Source organism: Perognathus longimembris, chromosome 21, assembly GCF_023159225.1.
Source record: "Perognathus longimembris pacificus isolate PPM17 chromosome 21, ASM2315922v1, whole genome shotgun sequence".
Classification (NCBI taxonomy): domain Eukaryota; kingdom Metazoa; phylum Chordata; class Mammalia; order Rodentia; family Heteromyidae; genus Perognathus; species Perognathus longimembris.
The window spans coordinates 30,802,490-30,829,962 of NC_063181.1; the positions used below are offsets into that span (position 1 = coordinate 30,802,490).

The window sequence follows — 27,473 nt, forward strand, 5'->3', positions numbered from 1 at the left end:
AGCTGTATTATAAAGCTATAGTAATAAAAACAGCTTGGTATTGGCACCGGAACAGGCCTGAAGACCAATGGAACAGAACTGAAGACCCAGAAATGAACCCGCAGAACTATATCTACTTAATCTTTGATAAAGGAGCTAAAAAAATAGGATGGAAGATAGCCTCTTTAACAAATGGTGCTGGCAAAACTGGTTCAATACCTGCAACAAACTAAAACTAGATCCTTATATGTCACCCTACACCAAAATTAACTCCAAATGGATCAAAGACCTCGAAATAAAAAGGTACCTTGAAGACACTACAAGGAGGAGGAGAAACACTTGTTCTCCTTGGCACAGGACGAAACTTCCTTAATAAAGACCCAGAATTGCAACAAATCAAAGGTTGGACAAATGGGACTGCATCAAACTGCAGAGCTTCTGCACGGCAAAGGACATAACTCCCAAGATAAACAGAAAGCCCACAGATTGGGAAATGATCTTTACAGGCCATACAACAGACAAAGGACTCATATCTAAAATATACACAGAACTCAAAAAGTTAAATTCCTCCAAAACAAAACCTCAAAGAACCAGCAGCCCCCTCAACAAGTGGGCTGAAGACTTAAAAAGAGACTTCTCTGATGAGGAAATGAGAATGGCCAAGAGACATATGAAAAAGTACTCTACATCACTGGCCATAAAAGAAATGCAAATCGAAACAACATTGAGATTCTACTTCACCCCAGTAAGAATGTCCATTATCAAGAAAACTAACAATAACAAATGTTGGAGGGGATGTGGCCGAAAGGGAACCCTACTTCACTGTTGGTGGGAATGTAAACTGGTTCAGTCACTCTGGAAAGCAGTATGGAGATTTCTCAGAAGGCTAAACATAGAGCTCCCCTACCACCCAGCAGGCCCACTTTTGGGCATCTACCCAAGACTACAAACAAGAACACACTAGAGCCACCAGCACAACAATGTTCATCGCAGCACAATTTGCCATAGCTAAAATATGGAACCAACCCAGTTGATGAATGGATCAGTAGATGAATGGATCAGGAAAATGTGGTACATATACAGAATGGAATTTTATGCCTTTATCAGAAAGAATGACATTGTCCCATTTGTAAGGAAATGGAAGAACTTGGAAAAAAATTATACTAAGTGAGCCAGACCCAAAGAAACATGGACTCTCCCTCATAGGGAATAATTAGCACAGGTTTAGGCTAGTCACAGCAGAGGATGACAAGAGCCCAATAGCTATACCCTTATGAACACATAAGATGATTTTAAGTGAAATGAACTCCAAGTTATGAAAATGAGTGTTATATCACTGTTGTAATTATTTTTAACATGCCATGTGAAACCATAGCTTCTACTGTTGATGATCCTCTTGTATCCCCTTCCTATCGTTGTCCCTGCGCTATCACTGTATCTCATCTGAGTACCCTGGATACTGTATATACTGGTATTAGAACTAGGGAAGTGAAAGGGAATATCACAACTGAGAGACAAAGGATAAAAAGACAAACGACTCCAAAAGCAATACTTTCAAAACCAATTGGTGTAAACCAACTGAACAACTCATGGGGGGAGAGGGAAATGGGAAGAGGGGAGGGGGGAATGAAGGAGGGGGTAATGAACAGTACAAGAAACATACCCATGGCCTAACGTATGAAACTGTAATCTCTCTGTACATCACAAAAAAGAAAAAAGAAGCCAGGGACAGTGCTCAGGCCCTGAGTTTATGCCCCAGAACTGGAGAGCCTGGTTTTAAAGTCAGCCCAAGTAAAAAGCTATGGAGATCCTATCTCTACCCAAAAATCCTGTCATGGTGAAGCTGACTTGTGATTCCCGCTAACACAGGAGGCCCAAAGGAGGAAGACTGTGGTCTGAGGCCTGCTTTACAAAAACGAAAACATACAAAAAATACCAAACTGAGGCAGGGGCCTGTGGCTCACACCTGTAATCCTTGCTACTCAAGAGGCTGAGATCTGATAGTAGTTCAGTCCGCTTGGGCAGAAAAGTTCATGAGACTCTTACCTGCAATTAAGCACCAAAAGCCAGAAGTGGAGCAGTCTCTGACTTCAAGCCCCAGAATCTACCAAACAAACAAAAAACTAAAGCAAAAGGGCTGGAGGTGTGGCTCAGGTGGTAGAACATCTACCTAACAAGTGTGAGTTCCAAGTTTGGTATTACTACAAAAAAAAAAAAAAAAAAAAAAGAAAAAAGAAAACTTTTTTTTTTTTAAATCTACACGAACATATATCTATTTGTTCTTTTTTTGGCCAGTCCTGGGGCTTGAACTCAGGGCCTGAGCACTGTCCCTGGCCTCTTTTTGCTCAAGGCTAGCACTCTGCCACTTGAGCCACAGTGCCACTTCTGGCCATTTTCTATATATGTGGTGCTGAGGAATCGAACCCAGGGCTTCATATATATGAGGCAAGCACTCTTGCCACTAGGCCATATTCCCAGCCCCATGGCCTTTTCTACATATGTGGTGCTGAGGAATCGAACCCAGGGCTTCATGCATGCTAGGCAAGCACTCTACCACTAGGCCATATTCCCAGCCCCCTCTATCTGTTCTTAAAGCATGGAAATAACTGGAAGGTGTTTTAAAATCTTTCTCCATGGAAATAGTGCAGTGATTCAAGCACCAGGCTTGAGCAAAAAAGCTAAGCAACAGCATTCAAACCCTCTGAGTTTAAGCCCCAGAACTGGCACAGAAAATAAAACAAAACAAAAAATCCTACTGTACATTGTACCAGTTGTTACAGTATTTTTATCTGCCAAATGGAATGCCATATTATTTCATCAAGTCACACCAAGTATTTACACAGTGACAATTTGTTTAAGAAAAGTTTTACTAATATGTTATTTCAGCAAAGTTAGTTATTGCAACAGGTTTTAAAGGCAGACAGACAGACTATTACAGGCTATAAAGTAACAAATGAGTTTTATACAATTAAATATTACACAGTCAGATGGGATATATTAACTACCAGACTCAGAAATTAAATTTGTAAGACTAAATCCAGTATTAGCACCTACATTATCTTTGAAAGTTGGAACTTTTAAACTGCTTCATTCTCTAATATACTTAACTTTCTCCCAAATACAGTGCTCTCAAATCCTGAAAAAAAGAGGACATAAGAATCTCCAATACTAAGAACGTAGAGACAGAACTAGAAATCTTGACTGAAGACTTGAAAGTTTCACATGGAAGTCAGTTAGCTCACTTTACTTGAACCAAACTTAAAAGTTTCTGTGTACTGAATACTGTATATGAGGAGAATATGGATCAGAAAGTTTGTGAGTAGGATTAAAAATTAGCAATATACAGTATTATCCCTATCAACCTTTTTCTCATAAGTTATATTTATAACAAAACTATAATTAAAGTATTTATTATACCATGTATTACACATTCAGGAACAGAGCAGGGACATCTATGTATTTGACAGCTTGGCATCCATTTCATTGTGCTTACTTATTTGTGTAAAGGAACAAGCAACACATACCACATCTTCCCAACATCCAAAGGTAATGCAAATCAACCTAAATCTCCCAAGAAGAGAATGAACATTGCATTAAATACTGATTTAATTAGCAAGAACTGCTGTAATAAAACAAACAATATTATACTTTTTTTCTTTTTTCATTGAGCTTCGGCTTGAGAAACTGAACGGCAGAAATAAATCTTAAGATTTGAATCATGGCAGAAATGGTAGTTCTCTGAAATCTGGGAGATGCATTGGCAAAACCGCAGGCATAATACACCCCTCACCTAGAGAAAAGCTTTTCATCAATCTGAATTTTGGCTAAGATATGACTTCTTGAAGTTTTAACCTACTAGGGAAACTGGCTCAAGGAAATGGAAATTTCTTACCTGGTAGCAGGTAAGAAACAAACTTTGCATTAGGCCCTCTAACTGCAAACTTTATTAAATGACTGTGGATTAAAAAAGTGAACTGCTTCATTGTCTTTTCTCAGAAGTTAATCAAAAGATTACAGAATCCTACACAATTTGGAGCCACACAGTGGATGCTGAGCGAGGAGAAGTCACTCCAGGGGTGGAATTTAGAAAGTTAGTCCTTGGCGTAGGTGGCACCATGGCTCTGGCAGCAGATACAAAGGAATGACGCTCTGGAGAGGAGGTAGGGACACTGTGATCGCCCGAGGACAGAGGAGGGGTCCAGCCGGAGGTGGAATCTGTAATTAGAGGTGAAAAGTAAGTATTTTAGACCTCTAAAACGACACTTACTATGTCAAAATGTTAGGTTTGCCCTGGAGAAATGGCCCCCTCCCTCTGTTCTCCTCCAGTGCATGCCCTGGGGTAGTGGGTAGCCCCCCAGGCCCTGAGGCCCTTTCCCCATCCTCGGATAGGAAACTCCCACAGGGTTCAGGCAGAGGAGAGTGTATTAGAAGAGAGAGAACACAAGATGGAGGCACGAGGAGCAGGAAAGCTGATGGCGGGAAGAGGGAGATTATATAGGGAGGTTAGGGGGGTAGAGGTGGTGTGGCCACAGCAGATGAAGTGACTGCACAAGATGGGGAAATGACCTTAGTTGCTTGGGTTACAGGTGCTAGGTAGGGACTTCGAAGGGGCAGGGAAGAGAACAAAGGGAAGAGGCTATTTCTCCTGGGTGGACCTAACACAAATGATAACAGTTTATGCCAGGAATGTAAGCTATTGTCCCTTAACCCAACATTCTAAGAAAATTCTGGGATTTAGCTTAATAGTCTAAAACTCCAGTCATGTACATTGAAATTGCCAACACACCAGGAGAGGTTGTGCCAGCTATGGAGCGAGGATGCCTTGGTAGCTAGCTACCTACTAGCTGTTTAACCTTGGGCAAGTAGCTTCAGTTCTCTGTGCCTCAGCCTCATTTTAAAAAAGGAAGTAATAGGGGCTGGGGATACGGCCTAGTGGCAAGAGAGCTTGCCTCGTATACATGAGGCCCTGGGTTCGATTCCCCAGCACCACATATACAGAAAACGGCCAGAAGTGGCGCTGTGGCTCAAGTGGCAGAGTGCTAGCCTTGAGCAAAAGGAAGCCAGGGACAGTGCTCAGGCCCTGAGTCCAAGGCCCAGGACTGGCCGAAAAAAAAAAAAAAAAAAAAAAGGAGGTAATAGTATGTGTCTAGCATAGTTGTGGTGATTAGTCATTTAGTAGTGCTGGCACTAGTGCCACCAAGTTGGACATTTTTTATTATTGTTCACTACTATGTTCATCATTTCATTGTTTTATAAAGATAAGTCTTAAAAAGAAACATTATCAGCCTATCTAATAATATAGCTATGGCTACAGAGACCTGACTTTAAAAAGATAGAAGGGGAAATACTTTAAGAAATGCCTTGGTTTAAAACCTTTTTAAAATACAAAGGCCATGCCCATAGTTGGTATACATTTTAGTTAAATTGTTAATCCCAGTAACACATTTCAATCTGCAGACACCTGTAGACTTAAGAAAATAGGTAGAAATGAATGTTATTGTTACAGTCATCCATCCTCTGAGATCTCAGCCCACACTGGATGCTGGAACTCTGGAAACACGCAACACTGAAAACTAAACTGAGTTTAACAAAAATATTTGCATTCATGAAACTCTCCAGAAGTCCCTAATGTAAATCTTTCCCATTTCAAAGTTTCACAGTTGTTTGACTATTGATTGATTAGTCTCTGGTGTGTAATTGCTCAAAACACCAAACCACCTCTGAAACCATCCTACGAAGCAGCAATAGCTGCAGAATGAGTCATGACATATAGGCGTGCCAGTCACTGCAGCTGCAACGGATAAAACAAACTTATCCAATGTCACAGAATAAAACCACACAGTTCCTGGCTGCTCATCTGAGAAATAGCAGTTTAGAAATTGTATGTGAGAAAATATATGGACAAGTAAGCCTATGTGTTCTAAAACAAATGCTTTTTAAACAAAAATATGGCAGATGTCATGATTTAGATCTAAGAGAAGGTATTTTAGAATGTTGAGGATTCAGTAAATGAACATGGGAACAGAAACAATGTTTTAAAAACAGCTACTGAAAAAGTTGAGAAGGGAATAATCATCTCCCACACAGAGGAACTCTTTCTTTCTCTATGTTCCTCCCGCTGCTATAAACACCGAGAGGAAGGAAAAGGCTCAAAACAGGCCTTTTAAAAAAGCCTGGCACCAGTGGCTTGCACCTGTAATACTAGCTATCCAGGAGGCTGAGGTCTGAGGATCATGGTTCAAAGACAGCTGGGGCAGGAAAGTCCGCAAGACTCTGATTTCCAATTTAACACCAAAAAGCCAGAAGTGGAAATGTGGCTCAAGTGATAGAGTGCCAACGAACACAAAAGCTCAGGGGCAGCCCAGGCCCTGACTTCAAGCTGTAGGACTGGCACAAACAGCCAAACTTGTTAGCCAGCACTCTGGCTATTTAATGCCAATATAATGCAAGGAAAGCTGCCTATAAATCATGTGAACTTACATTTACCTTTAATTCTATGGCTTATCTTCCAGTGCTCAAACCTCTGTCTTCATAAATGGTAATTTCAATCTAAGCAGCATGTCTGTTAAGAAAATACACTCTAGAAAGATAATACATAAAAGGGAAAAGGGAAATACAGCCAGGTATGATGGTGCATGCTACAATCCCAGCATTCCAGAGGTAGAGACAGGATGATCACAAGTTCAAGGACAGCCTGAGCTATGCAGTATGAGACCCTATCTCAAAAATGCAAAGGACTGGGAATATATTGGTCTTGTGGTAGAGTGCTGGCCTCATACACATGAAGCCCTGGGTTTGACTCTACAGTACCACATATATAGAAAAAGCCAGAAGTGGTGCTGTGGCTCAAGTGGTAGAATGCTAGCCTTGAGCAAAAAGAAGCCAGGGACAGCTCAGGCCCTGAGTTCAAGGCCCAGGACTGGCAAAAAAAAAAAAAAAAAAAAAAAAAAAAAAAAAAAAAAAAAAAAAAAAAAGCAAAGCAATCAATCAAGAAACCACCATCAAAAAACTCCCAACCACCAGCACCAGACCAGCAATGTCTACAGATTTTGCTTTTAATCTGCCTTGCTTAGAATTATCAGAATGTTTTCCTATTTAAGCAAAATATGCTTTCTCTACTTAGTTAAAAAATTTAACAAGCAATTTTGTGTTATTCCATGCATAGTTCCTTCACAAGTATACAATTTTTTTAAAATCTGGAAGGATGCTTTATTTCTTATTTATTTCTTGACTGAGAATCCATAGAAGTAATGAAATTCAGAAACCCAAAAATGCCCTGAAATTTATGGAAACTGTCTCTTAGGAGAAGGTTCATGACCCCTAAAAGTTTAATGAAACTGCTGAAATTATTATCAACCGGAAGGTCCCAGTTTAAAAAAGAATTTATTTACTCATTACTTCAGTAATCAAGCTAAACTAGCCTTTTGCAATTTTATTTATGAATTCACTTAGTGATTTTCAAAGCTTATTGTCTCTGAAAACATGTATACTGTCAAAGTTAATGAAACGATTCATCTGGCAGCTGTAAGTGATTTCAGCTAGTCAGATGAACCCGGGGAACTGCAATTTATTTGGATGACAAGTCTCATGGGTTTATATGTTTCGAAGGGGCTTCAGGTTGTTTCTGCAGCTGAAATGCATTACTCAGACAACCCCCATTATTACTGCAAGATGCCCTCAGAACTGCCACCAAGAAAGATGGTAACCAGATACTAAACAATTCAGAGATCTGCACAATGCAAAGGATGGAGAAAAATGCTTTTAGAAAAATGCTGATGACAGGATGCTTATGGCATGTAGTTCACACAGAAACTTCCTAAGGCAAATGTAAGAGACTAGAGTTAAATTCTCTCTACCCAATGCCAAATGGTGACATCAAAATTTTCCTTTTATAAATATTTAGACTTTATGATCTGGACTAAAAAGATACAACTCGAAGTCCTCTCTCAATGGGGTCTGTCAGAAGGAGGCCTTGGGGAGCATATATCTTCTCATTCTGTTCTTGAATATATTTGGAGACTTTCTTCAGAACCTGACAGAAAGAAACCACAGCTTAGTTACAAATTTCATCTAATTTACCTTCAAGTACCAGACAGATAGATCTCAAAATACTCAGATGGTAGAGTAAGTTTTTAAGGCATGTTGTAACAACGCTGATTATCTGGGCTTATTCTGATGAATTGCAATGACCTATGGAGCCCCACAGAACAGTGTGATGTTCTTTTCAAATCAAAGCAGAGTAAATGCAAATGGATCTAAATGTATGATAAGGACCCAACTCCATTCCTTCTTACCTCCTGGTCTCAGTCTTGGAAACAGAGGAAATAAACAGATTGTATATACAATGGCTAGTGTTGCTTCTACAAAAATGTGGCTAGTTGCTGTGACCTCTTCTAATACCAAAGTTCTTGGCTTTGTCTTTTTAACACTTAAGAGCTGTTTCTTTCCTCCTTTGTATATTTTTAAAAATCTATTTTAAGCAATGACACAAGGTTGGCCTTTTAATAAGAGTGAGCTGAGCTCTCTTGGGTACAGTGGTGTATGCCTGTAACCCAGGAGGCAGAGATTAGGAAGACTGTGGTTTCAGGATAGGCTAGGGAAAATGTTAATAAGACCTCATCTCAACAAACAAGCTGGGTATGCATGCCTGAGGTCCTAGCTACACAGAAGGTCTAGGTAGAAGGCCCACTCCAAAATCAACTAAAGCAAAAAGGTCTGGAGCATAGGTCAAGTGGTAGAATACCCGCCTAGCAAGTGCACGTGTTGAGTACAATACCCAATACATAACCCCAAACAGCAGCAATCAACAACCACCCCACATAAAGCAAGTGAAACCAAACAACAAACCTGAAGAGAGCTTTGAAAATATAAACCTGAAAGTTTATTTCCTTTGCAAAAACATGCTAATTAGCTGTCGTGTAGTTTCTGATCACCACAAGTATCTTGCATCATTTCTATGTTTGTAATGTAGTGCTGTTCTGTAGTTTGCTCTTATTTCCTGGATAGAAACTCCAATGTACATATTTAGTATCAGCTTGTAAAAGTCAAAGCAAATGGTGACAAATACCAGATACAGAATAAAGAACTTCTGGAAACAGCCAAATCTACAGCTTTATTAAGGGCAATTCTGAGGCAGATAAGCTACAAGAAAATCTTAATAGCTTTATCCAGAAATGAAGAGTTACATGTTTTACTTCATTCTCCTTTGTCTTATCCCTTTTTCTGGCTCTAATGTATAAATTAGGCTTTGATTTAGCTCTTTAAATTATTATGTATCTCCTAAATTCACACTATCAGCAAATGACAAAGTCTCAAGTGTAATTGAAACATAAAGGAAAAAAACCAACTGTATGAAAATACAGTTGGTAGTTAAGCAAGGATGTAAAAGTGCATGATATACCAGGCTAAACTAAACAAGTAGGATGTTACAATTTAGATGACTGCTGTAATTGATTTAGAATTTAAATGCACTCTAAATAATTTTCTTAATGAAGGAAAATAAAGCTTACCCATTTTACATCTCTGGAGATGTAAAAACACAGTGATGTTACTGAACGAGCAATGTGCCTGGCTCTTTAATAAATTAAATACACTATTTCTGAAAAAAGATTTTTTTCCTACCAAATTACCTGATGCAATACCTATCACTGTCTCATTTTCAACTTTCAAAGAATCTGAACTATGCTTGGCATTAGGAGCAAAAACCTCCTTCGATCAGTGCACCTGCCAGGTGTCCTGAAGTAATGAACAAAAGGAAGCAGTTTAGAAGGATGTCCATCTTAGGATTCTCAATCTTCTGTCCAATTGCCTTCTCAGGCCAACTGCCAGAGTGTACAAGTGGAACTTCAATCTTCATTCACCTCAGTCCGTGAACACTGGAGGGCACACTTGGAAAAATGTGTGCATGCCTGGTTCTGAAGAAAGGCTTTCTGCAGAACAGTTTCCCCTTTCCTCTCCGTGGGCACAGGCTACTAGTAAGGCAACTTTGTCAGGCTAAGTTTTGTTGTTGTTGTTGTTTTTTTAAACTTAAGTAACATTCACACGTAGCTGAGTAACAGTTTAGAAGGAAAACTATTTTTTTTTTTCTTTTTGTATAAGCTCTTATGCTACTTTGGTAAAGGTAGGACTACCATAACTAAGATGCTTATAAACTTCCTGTCTCTTCAGCAACATGAACCATCAATATACTCATACTACAACCCCAAGCACCATCCGTACCACAAGGCACTTTTGGTTCATCTTTTACTCACATTTTATTATGCTTCACAAATCATTGTCAAAACAAAGCATAACATTTCACAGAAGTCCCTTAGTTATTCTCATCAGGCTCTCCATACAACCTGAATTTGTGTAATATTTACAAAATGAAACACAATCAGCCTCCAGAAAGAACATTAAACTGGAAGCAGTCTACTTGCTCTTCGAGAAAACCAACTCAGTGGGAGCTAAGCGCATCAGGAGCTAAGCATTTTCAGCAAATACTCTGTGTCCTCTTCTAATTGCTGGATTCATAGCTCATAGCACACAGGCAAAAGGGATGCTTTCTAGCTGACAAACAAGGGAGAGAGTTATTGAGGAGAACCTCTACAAGCTCATTTGTTCTCCAGTTATAATAGATGGCAACAACAGAACAAAACACTGCAGTCTTTATGTTCACTTCAAATCAATAGATAGCATACTATAGGGTAAAAACACACGATTGTTCCAGCAAGTTTTAAAAGGCCTATTTACAATTTCAAAAACTTTAACCCGGGGCTGGGAATATGGCCTAGTGGTAGATTGTTTGCCTCGTATACATGAAGCCCTGGGTTCGATTCCCCAGCATCACATATATGGAAAGAGCCGGAAGTGGCGCTGTGGCTCAAGTGGTAGAGTGCTAGCCCTGAGCAAAAAGAAGCCAGGGACAGTGCTCAGGCCCGGAGTGTAGTCCCCAGGACTGACAAAAAAAACAAAACCCCAAAACAACTTTAACCCATATGACAAAGTTTAAGTGTTATCTTATTTGGTGAACCATTTGTAGATGAGAAATTTTAGTATTTAAAACAATAGTAAATGACTCAACCCTGTTCTTTCATAAAATATTAAGTAGCACAGAAATTCCTAGAGAACAAACTGGGGAAAAGGGCTATTGTTCTCACTTTCCTATCATTTTATCAAAACTAAAGATACACACTTAAAGAGTTTTCTAGACCATATATTAATTATTTCAGTTATTAATTTTATATGATCTAGTAATTCACTTTCCATTCCTAAAAATAATAATCTATTAAAAAATGTGGTTAGGTTTTAAGTCTTGGTTTCTTAACTACTTTGCTTGCCTTATAATATATATTCCATAAAAAGAGATCTTTGAATAGAGCTATAAAAGAATGGCTTATATATTCTATAAACCCAAGTGTGTGTGTGTGTGTGTGTGTGTGTGTGTGTGTGTGTGTGTGTGCCAGGTGCTGGTGGCTCACACCTGTAATCCTAGCTACTCAGGAGGCTGATAGCTGAAACCACCAAAACGCTGGCAGTGGAGCTGGGACTCAAGTGGCAGAAGTCCACTTGAGTGAAAAAGTGGTAGAGCATTTGCCTAATGAGCAGGAGTCTAAGTTCAAACAAGAACAAAAAACCTTGTATGAGTTCACAAACACATGATTAAAATGGCCAGGCACTGGTGGCTCATGCCCAGGAGGCTGAGATCTGAGGATGGAGGTTTGGAGCCAGTCTGGGCAGGAAAGTTCGTGAAGTTCTTATCTCCAATTAAGCAACAAAAAAGTTGGAAGTAGAGCTATGGCTCAAGTGGTAGAGTGCTAGCCTTGAGCACAAAAGCTCAGAGAAAGCACCTAAGCCCCAAGTTCAAACCCCAGTACTGGCATGCATGCATACACACATGCATACACACACGCATACAGACAGACAGACAGACAGACAGACAGACAGACACACACACACACACACACACACACACACACACACACACACACAGAGGTGGAGCTGTGGCTTAAGAAACAGGGCTAGCATTAAGCAAAAAAGCTCAGGGATAGTGTCCTAGCCCTGGGTTTGAGCCCCAGGAGCAGCACAATAAACAAAAAAGGAACCTTCCATAGATGTAACTTCACTCCTCTGTTACTTATATTCAGCTCCTTCCCAAGTCTTGGTTTGATTATCAACATATCTCTTGAAATTATTTGCATTCTTCTATCCTCAGTGCCCTGTTTCTAGTTCAAGCAGTGATCTCCTTTGTTAGAACTTCTTGGGAACTTTCTAATTTGTTTCCCTATTTCCAGTCTTAAGCTTTTGTCCTACAGGGCAAAAAGATATAAAGGAGATCTTGTGCCTCTCTTGTGTAAAAAGCTTTGAGTAGCCTACCTTTGTACTAGAAACAAAATTTACATGTCTTTATGCATTCCTGTATGAAACAGTTCCTGCTTGCCTTTCCAAATCCATCTCTAGTCATTTTGCCCCTCCTTTACAGCTATCAGTTTTCAGTTCTAGGGAACCAGCATCCTTCTTGGGCCTTTGTATTCATTTCCCTCTCTGCATGAATTATACTGGGTGGCATGTTAAATGCCACCATCTTAAATGTATTTTCTGGTCACATAGTCTAAACCAATCCCCTCCTATTATCTTCTATTAAAGGCCAGTTTATTTCCTTCAATTCTCTTATTACAACTTAGGATTTAGATGGTTTTGCCAGGCACAGGGGGATCACAACTGTAAGTCTAGCTTCTCTGGAGGCTGAGAGCTGAGGACTGAGGTAGGAAAGACCGTGAGACTCTTACCTCTAATGAACTACCAAAAAGCCAGAAGTGCAGCTGTAGCCAGAGCACCAGCTTTTAGCAAAAAAGCTGAAGGACAAAATCCTGGCCTGAGTTCAAACCCAAGTACTAGCATGCACATGTGAGCGTGCGTGTACGCACGCACAAACAATTTTAATAGTTTTACTCCCTTCCTTGTTATTGCCAGTTTGTTACCATGAAGTTGCAAACTCTACAAGGTAGGTCAGCAACCATTTTTGCCTTATTTTGTTATGTCCAGACACACTGCTTGGCACATAGTAGGCTTTCAATAAATATTGATCAAATGAATGGGCCCCTTGGCATTCACTTACCAAATGTGCTATCAAGAGAAGATACTAAGATAAACAGACTTGAAAACTGAATCTAAGCCTTGTTAATGTCTGATTTTAGAAAGGTAAGTTAGCTGCTTCTCTATGTGATAGGACTTAAGCTACTTAGACCAAGAGGATGTACATCAGCAGGCTTCTTAACAAATACAGCAGAATTTTAGCCAATGGCTCACAGTATTTCAGGTGCAACTATACCTGCTCTCCATCCCAGAGTGTAAGACAATCACAGGATATTTCTATCAGGTGGGATACAATATAGATGGTATTCACAGTGCTTCATGTTTTAAACATTGTCAGAATTATTGGATATGTTTAGTTCACAGTGACCAACTTAAAGCCATTTATTCCACACATCCAAAGAGTACCTAATATACTCAATACATGGCTAGGTCATTGTCTATAGATGAACAACAAATAAGACAAGAACATAAACTGTTAAATTATACAGTAGAATATGACAAGCGTGAGAAAAGGGATGGAAATCAAATTTTATAAGGGATACAGAAGAGCGAAATAACTCTGATTAGAAGTCAAGAGAAGTTTGATGGAAATGGGAAATAAAAACTGGTAGCATTTGAATATGCCATTCTAAGTGGAAGAAAATCACAGAGGATATCTTTGGTGACTGATAAGTAATCAAATGTTTGCCAAAGAAAGAAGGGAGGGGAGACAGCTGGTAAGAAGTTAGACCTGACCTACCCACAGTAAGTGGAAAGGCAGGGAAGGCTTTGATCTAGCAGGAGTGGCAGGGGAAGGACAGGAGGAGACAGGTGGGAAATAGAGAAAGTAGGTAAGGAGGCAGAAGAGCACACGCCACCATTTACAGAGGAAATTGTGAAAAGTCAGAAGAGTACACACCACCATTTACAGAGAAAATTGTGAAAGGTTGGTGTCACTGACAAATATCTCCTCCCTTTATCTTTCATACCTAAAGATGGTGCTAAAAAGACAGGAGTGCTGTTGATCACAATGGGGAAGTGAGACACTTGAATTTTGGGCATTTCAAGTTGAGAAGCCAGCTTCTCTGGATCTGACAGGCAGATAGAAAGAGGAGAAAAATAAAATAAGCTCAGGTGGGAAGGTAAAGACTGATGACAGAAAGTTGGGGAAATGAAGCAAAAGGATTCTGAGAAAGCTGTAAAGAATGAGAACATACCTATTTTCTACAGCTACCATAAGTATAGGCCAATCTGAACACTGGTATGTCAACTCCAAGAGAACATACCAATGTGACCCATTTCTGGACACCTGGACTTGCTCCTAGGTGCTCTGGACATAGAACAACAAAATATTTATTGCTATTATAAATGCCCATATAGTTAATGGTTATGTAAACTTCAGTGATTTTAAGAGATTTTGTGAACAGAAATGTAACTGTACCTTCTCATAATGGGTTTCCATGCACAAGAAGATGGTATACGCTGTTAAACAAGCCAAACAGCCTTCAAGATATGACTGGCCCCCAAGCTTCTCTGCTTCTGCATACAGATTATTTAGAGTTCGAACTGTTTCTTCAAACTGCTGCCTATCAATCTGTAGAGAGGAAAGAATTTAAAATTAAGTCTTCAAAAAAGATCAGAAACTCACCAACATTTACTTTCATGCTGATTTGGGGGGGAGGGGAGGTGTAGCGCCCCTTCCCCCCTTTTAAAACCAACTTTGTGATTTTTATTGATGGGGGGGGGGCAACTTTAGTCTTAGGCATCACTACACTGGGCACAACTGGTACTGGCCCTTTTGGGGCTGGTTATTTTTGAGGTGGGATCTTGCTTTAGGCGCAAGGTGGCCTGAGCGCTCATACTCCTTAATTTTCCCATGTGGCCGAGGAAGATAGGCTTGCATCGCTGCACCCAGCCATCATGCTTCCCCCATAACTGGGATGACATGTGGGTACCACTAAACAGCCCTTGGATGAGACGGAGTCTACTGAACTTTATGTGTGGGCTGCCAACTACTTTTTAGGTGATTAAATCTGGGCCTAAACTAAGCTACTGAGACTGCATGGGGTTTAATTTTATCTATCTCATGAACAATGAATATCTTCAAGGCTTGATATGATACTTCTAGATTTCAAGTAACTTAAATTACACAATCTATTTGTAATTTGCAGTCATACAACTTTTTCAATTCACTTACACTCATTTTTAAAAATCAAATATCTACTAAAAGATACCATGATCAGCTTTAAAGATGCTGTCTCAATCCTCAAGAATTTAGTTATGTCAGCAGACAGATATGTATACATAAAAACACAATACACTGAGTATTATTAATAAAGGCATATATGAAGTACAATGGAGGCACAAAAAAGAGGAAGTTCTCTTTACTTGGTGAGAGTAAGGAATCTTACGGAAACACTTGAATTTACTAGTCCTTCCATTAACAAAGAGAGGGAAGGAATGGTATTTTAAACACTCATCAAAAGGATCAAGTTAACATTCTATTTGCTCAGTCTTCTACTTTTCTAACATAACTATTTTGTTATTAAAATCTACTGTTGTGCAAGGCAAAATCTCAAACTGACATGTAACTTTTTTTTCTGGTCCTGAGGCTTGCACTCAGGGCCTGGGTTCTGTCCCTGAGCCTCTCTGTACTCAAGGATAGCACTCTACCACGTGAGCCACAGCACCACTTCTGGCTTTTTCTGTTTATGTGGTACTGGGGAATTGAACCCAGGGCTCTATGCATGCTAGTTAAGCACTCTACCACTAAGCCACATCTCTAGCCCTGACACATAATTCTTTACACCAAGTCAGACCTATTACTTCTATTCAGTGACATTACTGTATGTTTAAGATATAGCCATTTGCTGCACAGTGATATTTGTCAAGACAGATTGCATATATAATGTATATAGCTGTGGTGCTGGGGAATTGAACCCAGGGCTTCATGTATATGAGTCAAGCACTCTTGCCACTAAGCCATATTCCCAGCCCCTAGTCATAACCTTTTACATTCTTCTTCTAGTAGTGTTTTATATATTTCAAATATCAATACTTTGAATTATTTATTTTTGGTGCTAGTCCTGGGGCTTGAACTCAAGGCCCTGAACTTCTGTGTTCAAAGCTAGTGCTCTGCCACTTGAGAAGGCACAGCTCCACTTACAGCTTTTTGGTGGCTAAATGGAGATGAGTTTCAGACTTTTCTGCTCAGGCTGGCTTTGAACTGTGATCCTCACATCTTTGCCTCCTGAGTAGCTAGAAGTTTTTTTATCTGGTTGTGTGGCTTGAACTCATAAGGGCCTGAAAGTTGTCTCTGGGGTTGTATGCTCAAGGCCAGTGCTCTGCCTCTTGAGCCATATTTTTGGTGGTTAACTGGAGTCAGACTTTCCTGCCCAGGCTGGCTGTAAACTGTGATCTTCAGATCTCAGCTTCCTGAGTAGCTAGGATTACAGGTGTGAGCCAGCAGTGCCAGGCTTATACTTGGAGAATTTTTAAGGCCCACTATTAAAGTTCTTTATCTAATTCTATCATTGTTGGTTTTTTTCTTTTAAGGCCCTAGCCAAATCATTGTAGAACTTCTGTCACACGCCTCCCTTATTCCTAAAACTGCAAACCTTCTGTCATATGCCTCCCTTATTCCTAAAACGAATAACTTTACTTGTGAGTTTTAGTTCTTCCATGAAATCCTTCTTTAACTATTCAGGAGGAAGCAAACAAATAAACAATAAAAAAAGACAAATCAATATATTAGGCAAAATGTTCCCAAAAGAAACTATGTGCATGTGTGTTGTTGGGAGATCAAACCTAGAGGCTCACACAAGCCAGGTAACTACTCTACCACTGGGCCACATCCAAGTTGAAGAACAAAATCCTGGAAAGCATAAAACAATTCATGATTCACTTTATTAAAATCTTTTAGTTAGAAGCTGTTATCATTTTTTGTCTTTAGTATGGAAAGTGTGGATAATTAAAACCTTTAGTATAGGTCTTAATTATCAAGTAGTATGAGAAAGTTTAATGTCACCCTTAAAAGTACTTTTAACTGTTTTCAAAAAGGAGCTTTGCAAATCCTGAGAAGCTAATATGATAGGTGTGAGCCACCAGAGTCCAGTATTTAGAGAATATTTTGAGTTTCAGACCGTGCTTTGAGGTATGGTGTCACAACTGTCATCTGGGGACCTAAGTCTCAGTTCTCCTTCCTTCGAACAGAGAATGGCTCAGAGAATAAATGTTAATGGCAAGTGTTGGATGTACCTGATAATGCCTACATTATTGCCCCTTGAGCATTGGTTAATCATGTTTGATAGCTCTGAATTATTTATGTTTTTAGTAATGAGAACTGAGCCCAGGGCCCTGAGCTAGAGCTACTCTCCCAGCATTATTATATTTTTAAGATAGGGTCTTGCTAACTTTGCCAGTTACAACTCTGTCAGGCTATACTTGGAGTCAGATCCTCCTGCGTCTGTCTCTTCAGAAGCTGTGATTGTAGGGTATGTGCTAGCACACATGGGTTAAGTTTCTTTAGGTAGGGGCTGGGGATATGGCCTAGTGGCAAGAGAGCTTGACTCAAATACATGAGGCCCTAGGTTCGATTCCCCAGCACCACATATACATAAAATGGCCAGAAGTGGCGCTGTGGCTCAAGTGGCAGAGTGCTAGCCTTGAGCAAGAAGAAGCCAGGGACAGTGCTCAGGCCCTGAGTCCAAGCCCCAGGACTGGCCAAAAAAAAAAAAAAAGTTTCTTTAGGTATGATTCAAAACCATAAGATCTAAACCAGGATGCTCTTTTTCTTTCACATTACAATTACTGTTTATACCAGGAACATTAATTCTTAAATTATTCTGAGATTGTAATACTTTATTAGTTGCAAGCAGACCAATTAGAAGAAAAAAGGAATAAAGCATTAAAAAGGAAAAACATTAAAAAGCTTCTGAGAGGCTAGGAATATGGCTCAGTGATAGCACTCAGTAGTTGAGTGTATGAAGCCCTGGGTCCAACCTTCAGCACCATTAGGAAATAGCAGTAACAACAAACAAAAAACAAACCGGGTAGTTTCTGAAAGGTTACTATAAAGGAGAACTTCCTTAAAAAATCATGGAGGGGCTGGGTGCCTGTGGCTCATGCCTGTAATCCTAGCCACTCAGGAGGCTGAGATCTGAGGATCATGGTTCAATGCTTGCCCAGGCAGAAAACCCTGTAAGACTCTTCTCTCCAATTAACTGCCAAAAATGTGGGACGTGGACAACATAAAACATTTATATATTATTTTTAAATTCTATTAAGTAGCCAAAAGGAAACCAGAGTACTCAGCAACATGTCTAGGGTAACTACTAAAGAAACAGAAACTTTCCACTTCCTTTCATACAAAGCAAGGAAAACAACTGTACCATTTATATTTAATCTCAACACAGGTAGGGGAAAAAAATCAAAGCTTTCCCAAGTACTTTTAAGTGCAAGCCAATGTTTTAACCCAATGTCTATAAGAAAATTCAAGGTCACAATTGAATAGTAACATATAATTCCCCATAATATTACCACAAGTGGCTCAAAGAAGTAAAAGCACACCAGAACTTAGCAATGTCAACTTCCTATAACTATCAGTGTTGTGTCTACATGGGCTTCTGTACTGAGACAATAAAAGAAATGTTCTATCACACACATAGTGGAAGACTATTTTCTGATTCTGCAATGTATGTTTGGTTCAACTGTGAGGTAGAACTCTGACTTTTAAACCTATAAACAATGGTATCTTGTAATGTGCACAATAAGTGTGGTGAAAAAGAATATTCACATGTTGATTTGAAAGAAAATAAATTGCACTAGTTTCCACTAGAGGCTTAGTAATAAAACATCTGATCCATTCATGTATGTCTTAACAAGTAAGTTACAAGTTGTGATGTTAAATTTTAAAATAACATTTGGTAGTTCTAGCTTACTGGCAACTTGTTCAATGTCTACCTCTTCAAACCACTGTTTATCCAACTACTGTCACAGATTTAACTCAGTATCACAGGACAAAATGCACTGTTCACATAGCATTTCACAAACAAGTACATCTAAACTTTTTTTTTTTTGAGACAAGGTCTTGCTATATATAGCAAGACTGGCCTTGGTATTGAATATATACATATATATGTATGTATGTATATATGTCTCCTAGCCTCTGTTTCCCCATTCACAATACAGACCAGGCACAGGATCTGGGCTGAGTGTAAATGGGGTAGGTTTACTCTGTCTCCTCTTTCAATACAGTAGGTGTAAGAACACAGACTGTGGTAAGCACCCGGAGGCCCATACACTGTATTTTAAAGGTGTATTTGATCTTTAATTTGTAGTTAAGGAAATATATTTGGATCATTAATCTAAGTACACTTATAAATTAAGCTGAAGGAAACTATAGACTACAGTTGATTTCCAACCTTGGCAATTAGGCAGAACCTACTTTGATATAAAACAACCATTTCTGGCACTAGAGATCAAACCCTGGGTCTCACACACACAGGAGCTACAAGCTACAGCCCCAGTCTACAAACCAACTTTAAATGGCTGCTACACATTTCTCCAGTAAAACTCATCTCCACCCACTTACTCTATGACCAGCATTTCTTAATTCCACACCCACTTCATGCCTAGTTCCCTCCCTGCCATCACTCAGCCTCCCTATCAAAGAGGAAACATTCACAAAACTTGCTTCCAGCTAGCCAGGAAACAGAATTTACATAGTATATGGCTCAACAACAAAAGAATTGCAGTATGGTTGGGTGTACACATACTGACACAAGAAAACATACAAACACATGACTCCATTGAACTTTTACAATGGGATACAAGTGCGGGTGTTAATTATGAAGAAACAGAAACAAGCCTCGGTCTTTAATTCCTATAGGAATTGTCCGATAGGAGTTGTCCAAAGGGGCTATATCTTGATGACAGTTTAGATATGTGAACCAAACAGGTCGCTCCTAGTAATGACAACAGGGAGTGACTGAGTTCAAGGCCAGTGCTGAGACATTTTCCTGTCCAGGCACACCTGACACTACGTGTTTCAGGTTCCAAGAAGGCCTGTCTGCCCGGCACAGCACTAATATGGGGCCGAGCTATTGCAGCCAGCACAGGGATCACAAATGCCAGTCATGAGAACGAAGCTGTTTTCTCTTGGTGTGGGAGGATGAGGCTTACAGCCTGCTGAGTGAGGTGGCTTGGAGCTCCAGGAATGCGCTCCTCAGAGGTGTCAATAGCCCAGGATTGGGGAGGGGGCAGCAGGGCAATTGGTCAGTTGGGCACAACAGGTTGCGGGCCCTGGTTGCCATCCAGTTCTGCGGACTACACCGAGGGATCTGGCCTCACTCTTCCCCAGATACTAGAGTGACGCTCTGGGCCGTGCTCCCCCTCCCTGTCCTCCCCAGCTCCCTCCGGGCCGTGCTCCCCCTCGTGTCCTCACCAGCTCCCTCCAGGCCATGCTCCCCCTCCTGTTCTCCCCAGATCACTCCGGGCGGTGCTCCTCCTCCTGTCCTCCCCAGATCACTCCCGGCCGTGCTTCTCCTGTCCTCCCCAGATCCCTCCCGGCCGTGCTCCCCCTCCTGTCCTCCTCAGATCTCTCCCGGCCGTCCTCCCCTCCTGTCCTCCTCAGATCCCTCCCGGCCGTGCTCCCCCTCCTGTCCTCCTCAGATCCCTCCCGGCCGTGCTCCCCCTCCTGCGCTCCCCAGATCTCTCCTGGCCGTGCTCCCCGTCCCTGTCACCCACCCCCCGCCCCGCCACCCCCGAACGTGCGGCCGGAAGTCGGCCCGCCCCACCTCCGGCCCCCGGACAGGTGCGGGGAAGCCGGGCCGCGTACCCGGTTCTCCAGCTCCGCGGGGAACTTGGTCTGGAACTGGCAGCGAGTGCCACTGCTGTAGTCGCGCTGGATGAACACCTTCCCGGACACCGGCGCCTGCTGCGGCCTCATGGCGAGGACAGGACCGCCGCCCTGCAAGTTCGGAGAGGAGGGCCACCGCGGTCAGACCCCGGCCCGGCCCCGGGGCTCCGGCCCGCCGGCCCGAGGACCCGCCCAGCCCCCAGAGAAGCCCAAGGCCTGCTCCTCGCCTCGCCCCTCCACCCATGCCGCGGCAGGGTGGCCTCAGCGACCGCCCCTGCCCAAACCCCGCGCCCCCGAACATCCAGGTTCGGTCCGGGAAACACGAACCCGCCTCTTCTGCCTCCAGCTGCTGTCGCGCCGCGCTCGCCGTCACTTACGTTCTGCCGCAAAAGCCTCTCCCCACCCTCCCGGTCTGAAGTCGGAGCTCCGCCCCCACTGTTGGCCGTAAAGCGACCCTGCCGCGGCTGCGCAGTGCAGTGCGGGGACGTCTGGGGCGGAGCCATGAAGAGCGCTGTGCGGGAGGGGTGGGCGGGGCCAGCTGCAGAGCCTTTAGCTGACCCAAGTGTCCCGGATGTACAGTGGCTCCCGTCTCTCACTGTAAAGGCTATTTTCATTTTCCTTCTTCCATTCATTCACAGATCATTTTATTATAAGAGCATTTAAAATATTTAAGATAATTTGCCTTTTGACATATGTATAAATATCTTACATTTGGGTTCAATACTTTTAGAATAATGTTTATGAAAGGATTTATGTGAAAATTATGATGATTAGAATATAGGCATTTTGCTGAAATCAGTGAGGAAAATAAATTTTATGAAATAAAAAATAAATGCAAAGTATGTCTGTATTACTAATTAACAATATAAACTATGTATAATACACTGCTCTTCTGACTTTAAGTTTTGAAATTTTGCTGACTTTGCCTTTTAAAAACCAGATTTACTCATTAATTTTTTTCTGTAACATTAAGAGAGGAGGAAGGAAATAAAATACATGAGATTAATTAACTAATTTTTTGGCTATTCGTCTTGGAGGTTGAACTCAGGGCCTGGACACTGCTCCTGAGTTTTTGTGCTCAAGGAAAGTGCTCTATTTCTTGACCACAGCTCTCCTTCCCGGTTCCTGGTGGTTAAATAGATTTTCCTGCCTAGGCTGGCATTGCCATCCTTAGATCTCAACCTACAGAGTAGCTAGGATTACAGGTGTGAGCATCCCCTTTGTCTGGATTTATGTAATATTTTAATAGTTATTTAATATTTATAACTTGTAAATGCTGGGATGATGGTTATGTGGAACTTCCTTTTCCCGTGGGAGGGTCTAAAAGAGGAATGGGTACAACTTTTATTATGGATTAAATGAAGACATGAGAGGAGAGTCTTAGGTCCAAGCTGGTGTTTGAACATGTGGCTGGAAAGTACAGCCCAAGCAGAACACCACAGTATTTATAATGGTAGATATAGTGCTAGAAGAAGTCAAGGGGGTCATAGTCATATGTGTTCATTCTTTTTTTTTCTAGTTCATTTAAAAAAATTTATTAATTAAATTTTTTTGACAAGGTGTTGTGCAGGGTACAGTTACATAATAGGGTAGCATGTACATTTCCTGTGGTATCTTATATGTGTTCATTCTTCACTGGACAAGGCAACTTACTTGTATGTTACACCACCTACCTCAAACACAGAAACCCAACAATTGCCTATCCTGAGATCTCCCAGACATGAAACAATTTACATATTTGTAGAACCAGAAAGCAGGCCATTTGAACCCCTGTATAAACAGGGCTCAAGGAAGAGAGGGTAATCTATGTGGGCCACATTTTCGAAGGCTCCTTCTCCAGCTCTTCCCTGAGGTGTTGTCTTTCTTTATCCCAAAGATTTGCATCCAGCACCTCAGCCCAGAGGACAAACAGTTCTGCTCTCCAGGGCACTCCCTTTCTTCTGGCTCTCTTTAAAAGACAGCAAGAGAAACCCCACTTTGTCTTTGTGTGGTGGTTCTTGGCTACTACACATGTTACCATCACTGTATATCCAGCCTTTTACATATTTAATTTTATACTCTTACTGCATTTCAAAAGGACATACAATAAATTGGTGTGTGTGTATACACACACCTATATCTATACATCTCATATATCTATACATCTCATATATAGTGGCATATAAATCTATGTATCACCATACATATATACAGATATATACATACCTATACACATAGGCATATATGCCTATGTATGTGTGTATATATGCAACACACATATATAGACATATATACCTATTTAAGTAAATACTAGCACACACATATATGCCTACACACAAATGTTTGCACACACACATATCTATTATATATACCTATGTATGTTTTTTGTTTGTCTTTGCCAGTCCTGGGGTTTGAACTCAGGGCCTGAGCACTGTCCCTGGCTTCTTTTTGCTCAAGGCTAGCACTCTACCACTTGAGCCACAGCACCACTTTTTCCTTTTCCTGTGTATGTGGTGCTGAGGAATCGAACCCAGGGCTTCATACATGCAAAGCAAGCACACTACCACTAAGCCACATTCCCAGCCTACCTATATATGTTTAAGTTTTTTCAGAAACTGGTACAGTTTTTCAAACTGATCCAAACATTTTACATTCTACTAGACTACTTGATAATCCCAGCTGGTCCCATCTTTGCCATGTGTGTGGTGATAATGCCTCTGGTGATAATTTTCAAGATTCTGTGTCTATAATTATTTTGGCATATTTGTAGGTACTTGTTATCTATATACCTCATCTTTGGTGAACTGACTATGCCCTCTATCACTGTAGAGAAATAGCTGACACGGACTACTTGTGAATTAGAAAGGTATTTATTTTGGTTCATGGTTCTGGAAATTCAAGTCCAACCTCAGGTGGCCCTAGTGGTTTGCACCTCTGGCAAGGACAACACACAGTGATGGAGAGCATGCCAAGTGTGTGCTCACATCTTAAATTGGTAAGCAAAGAGAGAGGACAGGTGGGGCCTGCAATTCACTTTAAGGACACACTTCTAGTGACAAGACTCTACCTTAGGTCCTTACCTCTTACGAGTCAATATCACCTCCCAATACTGTCACCATGAGGACCAAGCCTTGTTAATAGACCTTTGGAGATCATTATTCATATTAAAACCATAGTCATTTGTTGTTCTGTTATTGAGTTCAGACAGTTCTTTATATATTATAAATTCTTTATCAAATACATGATTTGTAAATATTTCCCCTAGTCTGTAGCTTCTCTTAAACAAAACGTTTATAGACTTGTGAAATTGGGGTGTGAAAATCTTGAAGATGTTGCTAATCTGCTAACCACAGATATAGATTGAAACTCCTTCACATCAATATGATGTATCTAATTGTTCTAGCACTATTTGTTGAAAAGACATTATTCTTCACTGAATTGCCTTTGTAGCTTTGTCTAAAACGTGTGTGTGTGTGTGTGTGTGTGTGTGTGTGTGTGGTTGTTTTAGACTTTCTATTCTGTTCTACCATCTGATCTTATTTTGCATTACATGTCTTCTATTTGCTGACTTGGTAAACTCTCCTGGGAATAGTTTTTCCACATATTCAACATTTGCAATTGAGAACACCCTCGAGAGGCAAAATAGACTCTACCCTAAAACTCTCAGTTTAATGACATAGACAAAGAAATGAAACATTTTTTCTATTTAGTCCAGGCTAGTCTTGAACTCACCATCCTCATATCTTTCCTTCTGTGTGGACAAAGGCCACTGGGAACCCAAGTGTGTGGCACAATGCCTGGCTTACAACAGTGTTTATACATTGTGTATTTGGTGGATTTCTCTATAGTGGTATCCACTAAGAGTAGGTGGTAAAATCAATTATTTTTGCTTCAGGAAATAGGTGGGTAAATATCACCTAATGAAAATTCTTTTGGTGTTTGGGAAGAGAATCCTGGGTGAAAGATGACTCAAAGGATAGTAAGATGTTCACTTAGTGACCCTCCTAATAAGACTTACTATCCTTTGAGTCACAGGATCACTAAGTGAACATTACACAATGCTTTACACATGCATAAGACAATACGGAGCTTGGTGGGGAGGTGCTGAGGACCATGGAGATGTCAAGAATAGCAGGACAGGGGCTGGGGATATAGCCTAGTGGCAAGAGTGCCTGCCTCGGATACACGAGGCCCTAGGTTCGATTCCCCAGCACCACATATACAGAAAACGGCCAGAAGCGGCGCTGTGGCTCAAGTGGCAGAGTGCTAGCCTTGAGCGGGAAGAAGCCAGGGACAGTGCTCAGGCCCTGAGTCCAAGGCCCAGGACTGGCAAAAAAAAAAAAAAAAAAAGAATAGCAGGACAGCAGTGTGTTCTCAAGGTTCAGGATCTAAGCTTCCTCTCTGGAAGCCAAAGTAACCTGGGTACTCCCTAGCTGGTGGACGAGAACCAGCACTAAGATGGTGCCTCTAAATGTCTTGTCATGTGATATGTGCCTGTGACTGGAGAAACCAGAGAACAGGAAACCCAGTAAGCTGGAAGAAGCTTGGGATGGGAATAGAGGCTGCAGAATACAAAGGCCTTGTGGCATGCTTGACAGTGTGATGCTCAAAGGAACTAGTAGGGAGGGACTTGCCACCTGTCAGTGACACAGGCTGCCCAGAGACTAGATACAGCTTCACTTCCTAGGGGAAGTAGGGGCTTATAATTGACTGAGCTTAAAATGTAAATTACAAACACTTGAAGGGAGCAGAGGTTGGTGGCTTGTGCCTGTAATCTTAGCTACTCAGGAGGCTGAGATCTGAGGATTGAGGTTTGAAGCCAGCATGGGCAGCAAAACTGGTGAGACTCTTACCTCCAATTAGCCATCAAAGAGCCAGAAGTAGAATTGTGGCTTAAGTGGTAGAGAGCCTTTAGTGGAGAAGCTCAGGGGCAGTGTTCAAGTTCTGAGTTCATGCCTCAGGACTGGCACACACATACACATACTTGGAAGGGAAGGGTTGTTTTTCCCTTCACTTCCTTTTCCTTCTTTATTTTCCCTTTCTATTCATTTGAGCATAGGTAACACATATTAAAGAAGCCTATTACTATAATATGGAAATGCTCTTGAAAATTTATTGAATGTTTTTTTCTGATAGTAGAAACTTCCACCATAGATTGGTCCCTTGGAAACTTTTATAAAGATCCTTGGAAGGATTTCATGAACCTTTCACACAGTGACTGCCCTTTTACTTAGTCTCTCCTCCCTCTGGATTTGGCTTGAACTAGGAGCTCCATTTTTTTCTTTGTACTAGAACTATGGCTTTAACTTAAAGCTTTGCATTCACTCTACCATTTGACTCTGATTTCCAGCCCTGCATTTTTTTTGTTGTTGTTGGTTAATTGGAGATGGTCTCTTGGACTTTTCTTCTAAGACTAGCTTTGAACAATGACCTTCTGATCTCCTCTCATCAGTAGCTAGGATTACAGAAGTGAGCCATCGGTGCCTAGCCTTAGATTATCTCTTTTTTATATTTTATTTTATTATTATTTATTTTTTTTTGGCCAGTCCTGGGCCTTGGACTCAGGGCCTGAGCACTGTCCCTGGCCTCTTCCCGCTCAAGGCTAGCACTCTGCTACCTGAGCCACAGCGCCCCTTCTGGCCGTTTTCCATATATGTGGTGCTGGGGAATCAAACTGAGAGCTTCATGTGTAGGAGGCAAGCACTCTTGCCACTAGGCCATATTCCCAGCCCTTAGATTATCTTTTTGTCTGTAAAGATTATTGCACCTGAAATTCTAGTCTCATAGCATTGATCCTAGGCATATCTTCCTGACATCTATTGGGTAAATCTTGGCATTAATCCTAGTAGCTTTACATAATTCAACGACATTCATTCCTAAAGTTCATTTGCTCATCAGATCTATCATGGTACTTATGCTATGCCATGTACTGTGCCAAGCGTTGGGATACAATTATGAATGACACACAAACCCTGGAGCTTCTTATAGGCTAGTTCATCAACAGCAATACTTCCTAAATGTATGGAATAAGTTCTATGATAGCAGAGAAATCCTCTTTAACTTAACTCTTTACCTTATGATATTTCCTTCCTTTTAATTCCTCTCAGTACTTATAAACATTTATAATACATTACATTGCCATCACTTCCATGATCTCTTGAGATTTTTTTCTTTTCTAAAACACATATGTTTCTGAAGTGTAGAGAATGACACAGTTATAGAAATAACAGATTTCCAGAGTGAGAAAGAAAATGATAGATGCTACCTACCTGGACTGGGCTGTTGGTTGAAGCCAGGCCTCTCCTTCTGTGAGTGGCTCACAGCTTTCCTCTGGCTATCCATCTGTCTGCTAGAACCCCTCTGTCTTTCTCTCATGTGTTATATTAAAAACTTACATTGTTATTATAAATGTAAGATGTGGGGCACTCCTGGAAGTCAACTAGCTGGCCCGGCTGTTTCTCAGTCTTGGGGCCACATGTGGCTAAGATGGCGGCGCCTTAACAACAACGCGCAGCTGCTACAAGTGTCTTTGGTTATAACCCCGAGGCGGTTCTGTGGGCTGTGATGCCCCTGCTCTTCCACCCTTGATGGACAGCTCATCCCT

At 41.1% G+C, this 27,473-nt stretch overlaps 1 protein-coding gene and 1 non-coding gene across 2 annotated transcripts; both read right to left on the bottom strand.

The window, feature by feature from the left end:
• Positions 1-2,828: 2,828 nt before the first annotated feature.
• Positions 2,829-21,291, bottom strand: Golga7 (golgin A7). Its single transcript, XM_048330659.1, has 6 exons — positions 21,218-21,291; positions 20,870-21,001; positions 14,474-14,626; positions 7,910-8,011; positions 6,466-6,528; positions 2,829-4,194 (listed from the first exon to the last, which is right to left on the bottom strand). Exons 2-5 carry the CDS (start codon positions 20,978-20,980, stop codon positions 6,481-6,483), a joined length of 414 nt encoding a protein of 137 aa, XP_048186616.1. The 5' UTR covers positions 20,981-21,001; positions 21,218-21,291; the 3' UTR covers positions 2,829-4,194; positions 6,466-6,480.
• Positions 19,197-19,327, bottom strand: LOC125339763. The gene has a single exon (XR_007208613.1). It is a non-coding gene; the product is annotated as a small nucleolar RNA SNORA51 (small nucleolar RNA).
• Positions 21,292-27,473: the final 6,182 nt, after the last annotated feature.

Excerpts from the sequence above, each read along its gene's own strand:
- Golga7 (XM_048330659.1), bottom strand. The coding sequence starts at position 20,980 with ATGAGGCCGCAGCAGGCGCCGGTGTCCGGGAAGGTGTTCATCCAGCGC. Across the intron at positions 8,012-14,473 it reads TGGAAACCCATTATGAGAAG|GTTCTGAAGAAAGTCTCCAA; the intron begins GTACAGTTACAT and ends TCTTTCTGTCAG. Across the intron at positions 6,529-7,909 it reads TTGAGAGAGGACTTCGAGTT|ATTGAAATTACCATTTATGA; the intron begins GTATCTTTTTAG and ends CATGCTGCTTAG.